This window comes from Pteropus vampyrus, unplaced genomic scaffold (genome assembly GCF_000151845.1).
Source record: "Pteropus vampyrus isolate Shadow unplaced genomic scaffold, Pvam_2.0 Scaffold24, whole genome shotgun sequence".
Lineage (NCBI taxonomy): Eukaryota > Metazoa > Chordata > Mammalia > Chiroptera > Pteropodidae > Pteropus > Pteropus vampyrus.
This window is the reverse complement of record NW_011888805.1, coordinates 4,253,457-4,262,384: the sequence shown is the minus strand read 5'-3', so window position 1 is coordinate 4,262,384 and position 8,928 is coordinate 4,253,457. Positions and strand designations below refer to the sequence as shown.

General features: G+C 33.7%; 1 protein-coding gene across 1 annotated transcript in view; it reads left to right on the top strand.

The window, feature by feature from the left end:
- The window catches only part of UTRN (utrophin), a 472,032-nt gene that overhangs the window by 178,850 nt on the left and 284,254 nt on the right, over nucleotides 1–8,928 (top strand). Inside the window, exons 33-34 of the mRNA XM_023528331.1 lie at nucleotides 4,233–4,403; nucleotides 7,119–7,298. Of these exons, the coding sequence (XP_023384099.1) occupies nucleotides 4,233–4,403; nucleotides 7,119–7,298 (351 nt within the window). The remainder of the gene's footprint in view (nucleotides 1–4,232; nucleotides 4,404–7,118; nucleotides 7,299–8,928) is intronic.

Below are 8,928 nucleotides of genomic sequence, written 5' to 3'. Positions count from 1 at the left end.
CAGCTGACTTCTCTGAAGGTCCTCTACAATGACCTGGGTGCCCAGGTGAGGACAGCAACCTGTTAAATTTTATGACATTAGCAGTATATGTTTTTAGTTATTTCAATAATTTTTATTATATTTCTTTAAATACATATGTTAATATTACAATGATTACTAGTTGTATCGAAATTTCTTTTTAATGTTTAATCCAGATTCATTTTATATTGTCAACAACTACCGACATTTAAGAAACTATTCTAAGGAAACTTTGAGAATTATAGTCCCTGTTCAAACTCAAGTTATTGGTCCTTGGATATTTAAATGGAATAGTCTACCGAGAATGTTAAAACATCAGGACTGTAATAAATACTAGACAACTGGAAGGTCACATTGATCTAACAGGATTTAAAATCCTTTCAAGAAATATCTGTAAATTGAACATTTTAGTGAATTCATGGGGACGTTGTTGTGTCATTTACTATGAGTGACCGACTGCATCCAGCAGGCTTAATGTCTTCTCTCATTGAGCGTCTCTGCCTTGAAACCAGAGAAGCCTTGGCAATACTGAAAAGCTGTGTTAGATAATATTTTAGATGCTTCTTGGGTTATTAAGTAATAACTAAGTTTCTACAAGAGCCCAGAGAAAAATAACTGAAATGTTGTTACCACTTTCAAATCAGTAAGGATGATTTCCTGGGCAATTTCGACCTCACTTCTCTAAGATAAAGTTGTTGATTTTATATCTTTTTGATACATTTCCTGGGCAATTTCGACCTCACTTCTCTAAGATAAAGTTGTTGATTTTATATCTTTTTGATACATTGTACCACTGGAACACATATCTTAGAGTTTCTTTTTGGTATTAAAGAGCTGAAGTTACTTGCGACATATAATTATATTTATTCATTGGGCATTTTATGGATGGGGATGGTGTTGCTGGTTACCAATTCTGTAATTGTTACTGGAGTTTTAAAGTCATTTTCTCATTCAGCACAGTTGGAACTTCAGTATACGTCAGGAGTTAAAGGCAGTGGAGATACAGTGGTGAGCAAAAACAGATGATGTCTTTGCCTAGTGCAACGTAGGGTACTGAAGGAAGAAAACAGTCCAGTAGTCACACAAAGTAATGTCAGATGCCGTCTGAAGTGTTACAAAGGAATGAACGTGGTGCTGGAAGTGTGTATGTTATAGGGGGATTGACCCCGTCTGGGGTTAGGAAAGCTTCCCCGAGGAGGTGGTGTGTAAATCGAGTTCTGAAGGCTGAGTAAGCATCGCTGGGGTGGAACAGTGGAGGAGCTTTCGAGGCTGACGGAATGGCATGCGTGAAGTGAAGCTCCTGTGGCAGGAGGCGGCATGATGCGTTAGTTGGGCTGAAGGAGAGACAGAAAGTGTGGAGAATATGGTGTTGGGCAGATGGATGAGACCAGGCCACACCAGTGTCTTAGAGTTTGTGGTAAAGATTTAAATCTCTGTTCTAAGAGCGATAAGCAGTTATATTGCAAGGTTTAAGCAGAGAGATGATGTGCTCAGATATGTTTTTTTTTTTTTAAAGCTCACTCACTGCGGTTAGAAGGATGAATTGGAGAGAGGCAGGAATGGATGTGAGAAGACCACTTAGAAAGTCATAGTCATGCTCTTAGTGAAACACTGTGGTGACTTGGACTGGGGCGGAACGGTGGAGCTGGTGTGAGCTGATTGATTTTAGGTGTATTTAAGAAGTGAAATGAGTGGGATTGGATGGATTAGATGTGGGGGTCCAGGTGAGGGAGAGTCTAGGTGGGTTTTTGGCTTGATTGTGTGGAATATCATGGCTCCACCTCTGGGATAAGGTGATGGAAGGAAAGGCAGAAACATGGGGAAATCATAAGCAAGTATTGGACATGTTGACATTTTAAGTACCAGTGAGGGAATTAATTGGATATATCATGTATTCATGAAGTTATAAAAGTCTGGAGAATATATTTGGGCTAAATTTTATGAGTCATCTGCATATAGGTGGTAAAATTTTCAGTGATGGTACAATTATCTAGGCTGGTAGAGGACATAATGAGAAAAGAAAAAGGCCTGGACCAAGTCTTGAAGAATTACATCATTCAGTAAGAAATTTGGGGAAGGTGAACTTGCAAAAGAAACTAAAGTATATACACACACACATTTTACCATTCATCCATCAATGAACACTGAGGTTGCTTCCATGCCTTGGCTATTGTGAATAATGCTTCAGTGAACGTGAGAGTTCGGATATGTCTTTGAGATACGGGTTCCATTTCCTTTGGATTGATACCCAGCAGTAGGATTGCTAGATTAAATGGTAGTTCTATTTTCAATTTTTTGAGGAACCTCCATACTGTTTTCCATAATAGTATACTTGAAATCTGCAAGAGAGTGGATTTTAAGTGTTCTCACCACTAAATAGCTAACTATATGAGATGATGGACATGTTAATTAACTTGATTGTGGTGTTTCACTATGTATGCATACGTAAAATTATCACAGTGTATACCTTAAAATAAAATTGTGAATATATATCATTGTATATCATATTGTATATCACAGTATGAAAAAAATCATGTTGCTTATAATATACATACATGAAACTACAGTAAGTAGTAAGAGGTAGTAGCATATCAGGAGAGCACCAGGTCTGGGAAGCCAGGATTAGAGGATTTTTGAGAATGAGTATAGGCAACTGTTTAAGTATTATCAAGTTAAATATGACATCCACTTAAAATTTTCCATTAGATCTGTTGCCATTAGAGTCATTATTGAACTTAGCAAAGAATTTCTGTGGAGTGATGGAGGTAGAGCCCATAATGGCGTGGCTTGAAGTACATGTGGGAGATAACAAAATGGTCGTGGATGTTTGTATGGGAAAGGTAAGAGAGAGGAAGGTCTTTAGGGAATTTGGGGCCAAAGAAGGCAGTGTGTGTGTGTGTGTATGCGTGTATGCGCACATGTGCATGTGTAAGGGAGACTTGAGTATATTTCATACCTGATGAGAATGATCCTATTGAGAGGCAATGGTTGAATATCCAAGAGATAGAAGGGATAATGGTTAGGTAAAAGATTTATAACTCGATGCTGCCTAATCTAATATGCAGTATATCTTAAAATGTATTGATTAGATTGAGAAGAGTGTAAATTGTAAGTTGAACTGTAAAGTATTTTCTTTCTGGTGTATACAAATCTTTGGTAGCATTCAGTTTTATGATGATTGTCTGCCTGGGCATGTCAAAGTCAGATAAGTATCATTTGAATACATGCTATCTTTTAATATAACTCACTTGTTGGTCTTCTAAAGTCTGCATTTAGGTGCTATTAATTGATTAGTGAATTTTAATTAAATACCATAGAAAAAAATTTTACTTTTAAGAAGGAATTTAATAATAATCAATCCTTGAGGCATGAAAAAATAAAATTGGACCATAAAAAATGTAATCACGTTACTTATTAAGGAAATTCAATCTTCATGTCATTTTATATCATATCAGAAAATTTCATCCTGTGCATGACCTATCACTCTACTGATTAGGTAGTGTTATTGTCTATACATATGTACATGTAAAATAGAAAAAGATAGTGCCTATTACAGAGGCTGCTGTGGGTTTTATTGCATAACGTGTACGATTCCTTAACACAACCTGGAAGCTGTATTAAAAGCCTACTAAATGTTAGTTCATTTTGCTTTCTGTCAACAAAAGTAAGAACAAAATAATAATAAAAGTTTATGTTGCATAGTCATAAACTCTGTTTTAATTGGTTAATTGTAAAACATATGATTGTAGAAATCATGCTACTGCCCCTTCAAATTGCTAGAATATAATGTGTGTGTGTGTTTTTTAAAGAGTCCTTCATTGAGAGGATTGTAAGACATCTTTTGTTCAAAATGATAAAAGATGCTCTTAAGTAATCCCTTAGTTTTGTCGCAAGGACTGAATGAAGCCCTTTGTGTATTTATTTTTCTCATTTGAAACTCATAACAACCTTTTCAGGCCTATGCCTCTCCCAAGGCCACTTGGGAAGTAAGTGCTAGAGCTAAGATGAAAACCCAGGGTCGCCTGACACTTAACCACTGTGGTATAATGTCCTTTTGCAGAAATGCAAGAATTGAGTGATTCTAGGTGCTAGATATAAAGGTTATGTACGTCTTAGGGGTTAAATAGAACTGTTTGGATTTTCAGTTAATAGTCTGATTCATTCCCATTCATGTTTAGTTCTCTCTAAACTTTTTTTTTTTTTTTTTTTTTAAGGTGACGGAAGGAAAACAGGATCTAGAAAGAGCATCACAGTTGGCCCGGAAAATGAAGAAAGAGGCTGCTTCTCTCTCTGAGTGGCTTTCTGTTACTGAAACTGAATTGGTACAGAAATCCACTTCTGAAAGTTTGCTCAGTGACTTGGACACAGAAATTTCCTGGGCTAAAGTAAGTTGTAGTTCAGGTGAACTGCCTGAATTATATCACTATAACCTGTGACATTTTGTTCAAGGCAATCTGGGTGGATGTCATTTCTCTTTTTCATATGAAATATAGTCTTTTATTTTTTCCACTTTTTTTCCCCTACTTCTCTGTCCTAAGGAAAACAAAAAGAAAAATTTTAAAAGTCTATTTTAAGAAGCTATTTTGTTCTTGATTTCAAAAGTGTTGAACTCATATGGATCATCAACGAGTCCTTCATAGGCATTGTGTTCATGTGGTACTTGAAAACATAATTATCACTTTCAAAATCGGTGACATTGTTTGAGTATTCATTCTTCACAAAGTATTGTGCTGAATTTGTTAATTCTTGTATAATAACTTTTGTACCAGTCACTAATCCTTCTATTGTAAACTAACTGATGCAGAGTGTAAGGACAGAATTTAAAAAAAAAAAAAAAAAAAAGAGCTTTTTTTAGCCCTTTAGTTACTTTGAAGTCACAGAGATTAGAGTCGCTTTGCTGATTCTCTGTTGAGATGGACAAAGAATTGAATACAATGTAGTTTTTTTTACCTACACATTCTCTTTTCTCAAGTTTATTTCCCAAGAAAGAAACATGTATACTAGAGGTCTGTATGGAAAAGAAAGGATCCATACTGTGACAGAAATTTATATAAAGTCACAAGTATCAGTTTTGACATTCTGCAGGAATGTGGAAAGTGAAAAAGTAATATGAGAATGATTAAACTCCTTAATTTGAATGCTCTGTGGAGGTAACAGTTGAATGAAAGTCAAGATATTAGGCACTAGAAAGAATGTTCTCAGTTTAAAAAATCGCTCATGAAAAGCATAATTATGCTATGGGCTGTGTGAAGTGAAGTGGGACGTATGAAGGAATTGAAGAGTGTTGGCATCTATAGGTGTATTGTGTGTGGGTGAATGCAAAGCAAAGGCACCAAATTTTTTTTTTTGTTAAATTTAACTTTTTCAAGGAAATATTATCCGCTTTGTTCAGTACAATTTGAAAGCCCTTGTTTTCTTTTTAGTAATGTAAGCTAATGAATGACATTTTCATAGTGTAATAAAAAAAGGACAGGAGCAACAATCATTTATAATCAAAGAATACCTCACTATTATTTCATTTTTTTAATAGGCACATATGGATACGCATAGGCACAAGGATCTATTCACAAATAATTATATTGTATCTAATGTTTCATGACTTTCTTTAAAAAACATCTCGTATTGGAGATGGGCATAGTATATCATTGCATTTTTTATTTTTTATTGTCTCATTCCTTCTTTCATGTCCATTCAAATTATTACCAATATTTAGTATTGTAAAAAATGATATGATGAATATACTCATAACTACATCATAGCATACATTCATAATTATTTCTTGAGGATAAATTCTTAGCCCTAAAAATATTGGGTCAAAGGATATATCCATTTTAAAGTCTTATACATATTATGAAATTTCCCTTCAGAAATGTTGTACCCCCAGCTGCTAGTGAGAATAGCTACTTGCTTGTTTTAACCATACCTTCCACAAAGATAGGCAAATACCATGTTAATTAGAATATTTTCCATAAGTTTATAGACCATTTGTAGTTAATTTCTTGAGTTTTTTTTTTTTTTTTTTTAACAGTTCTTAAAGGCTACGCTAGTCAGCCTGTACCTAACCACTGAGGGAATGCAGATAGTCTTAACTTGAGAGAGTTTGCCTGTGGCGGTTCTATTTTTTTTTTTTTTTTTCCTCCTTGCTGGAGAAGAATACCTGAGAGAAACATTTTAGTGCCTTTATAAATACCAATAATTGACATGGCCAAGTAAATGTTTAAACCTTGACTCACTGGTGAATTTGCAATTTTTACACCTTCCAAAATGTGATTTAATGAGAGATTAAATATAGGCTTGAGCTCCTTTGAGTGAATTGTTTAAATATTGGTTGAACAAGGTGCAACAGCAGTAGGGCAGATGTGCACACGTTACTTTTTGTTTGACAGAACTTTGTAGTTTTAGTTTCAGAACCCAACATTTTCTCTAACTTTTTGACTGCATACCTTGCCTAGTCAAGTTTATGAATGTGAGAATCAAGTTCTCATCATACCATCCAAAGTGTTGCCTTTGCATGTTAGGACAGTTGTAAGAGCAAAGCTTAGGCGTGCTAGTTCTCCTCTGATTTATTTAAGAGGAAATATTTTTGTAATGCTTATGCAACGGATTATATGTTAAGTCATCTAGTTATAGAATGTGATCCTTGCAAGTAAATATACTATACATTAATTGTCTCTTGTAGTAATCAAGGAGATAGATTTATTATGAAATTTTTAGAATTATGAATTCTGGAATAGTTCTGCTTTGCCAGCTTGTAGTTACAGAAAATGACATTGATTCTTTACATCTAGAGTTATGATGAAACAATTTGAGTTTGTGTGTGACAAGTGGAATTTATACTTAAATAAAATAATTGTCTTTCCCACATCTGAATTTAATATTATCCTAGGTACCTGCATCATTAAATGTTTTAATTTTTTTAATAACTTAAGAACTCTCACATATTAATAAGTTATGGAGTTTTGTAAACTTTTGAAATTTTAAATTATCCAGGAAGTCATGGACTGCTGGGCATGGAGGAAAAGTTTTTAAAAAATTAAGGTTGTATAAACACTTATAATGTTCTGAAAGATCAAGTGAGTCGTGGTATTTTTATTTTCTAGAATATTCTGAAGGATCTGGAAAAGAGGAAAGCTGATTTAAATGCCATCACAGAGAGTAGTGCTGCCCTCCAGAACTTGATAGAGGGCAGTGAGCCTGTTTTAGAAGAGAGGCTCTGTGTCCTTAACGCCGGGTGGAGCCGAGTTCGCACTTGGACAGAGGATTGGTGCAATACCTTAATGGTATGTTTCGGGGAAGATTCCCTCTTTTACTTAAAAATAAGCACAGCTTTGATTAGAGTTCCAAATTCTCTTTTTTGTGTGTCACAATAATGCTTTGCTTGTGAATTAATTTCATTAGACTACCTTTTATTTTTTCCGTTGAAAAGATACTAGAAATAGTTCAAAATATTGAACTATTAATATTAAATAATGAATAATTTGTGATATACATAGAAATGTGCTTTAGTATTTTAGTAAATATATTTCACCTGTTATATTTTAACGATTTAATGTTATATTTAATTTGTATACTATTATAAACTATTTATGTAATATTTATAATGTTCTAATAGTGGTGTACTAGTTAAAAGCACAGGCTCTAGCATCTAATGGCTTAAGTAAAAATTCTGACTATTAGCTGGGAGACATTGGTCAAGTTACTTAAGTGCTCTCTAAATCTCAGTTTTCTGATATGAATAATGGGCATTATTATCATTTCTATTTCATACAGTTTTTATGATGATTATATGACATAAAAATGTACTACTCTTATATAACTATACTTAATTTTAAATATGATGATAATTATAATCATTGTTAAATATTATATGTCATTGGTCTATGGTTATGCCACTGCACTGTTATTTTATGAAAATAGTGACCATTTAATTTTCATAGTGATTTTCCATCCCTCTTATACTAAAAATGAATGTATGGCAACCTCACCCTTCCCTCTCTTAGAGGGAGTCATCATTTATAAATTATTATTTTGTTCTGACATATCTTAGATAGGACTTCTTCCAAATTCATAGAATTACTGAGTAATGGCCATAGACAGAGAAAAATAAATCATTGTGTGTCTGAACGTTTATTGAAATCAATCAGAATGTGTAGGGCATTGAAGTTCATGGGCTTACATCATGATCTGTTAGATTTCATATCGAGAGTCCATCCATGACTTATTATCTGCATAACCTTGGGTAAATTACTTAACGTCACTAAGCTTTAATTTCCCTATATATAAAATAGGAATAAAAGAACATACTAATAAGAGTTGTTAAATGTTGAATAATGAACATGAAATTCTTGGCTCATAGAATATGTTCATTAAATATTTCATATATTCATTTTTGTTATAACTGGCTTTATTTCACATTTTCATGGTTTTGCTTCTGTATTCTTCAGTCTGCACCTTCCAAATTCTCCTTTCAAATAGTATTTTCCTAGACCTATTGCAACATTAGATTTACCTGCTTTATTGGGTAAATGAGTCTGGTGCTTATCGTTCTTTTTTCTTGGAATCCAGATGATTGCCTGAACTTTTCTAATGTTATGCGTTAGTTCTCATTTTATTTTTTTCAACTAGTTTTTCATATTATAGATTAATAATTTCTTTCCTTGTCTTTTAACACCTTCTAAGTTTTTTTCCCCCCTAGTTTCCTTTATCCTGTAAAATAAATTTTCTAAAAGTTGTTCATTTCATCATAAGGTTCCCCCACTCTTTCAACTTCTAAATTTTTGCCTTACTCTCAGCATTTTTGTCCAGTTTTTTGGGCTTAACTGTTTGATTCTGTATTCACATTTATTATCTCAATCCTATTTTATATCCTGCTTCAAGAAATATTACTGAGATTTGTGCCAGGTGTGATAT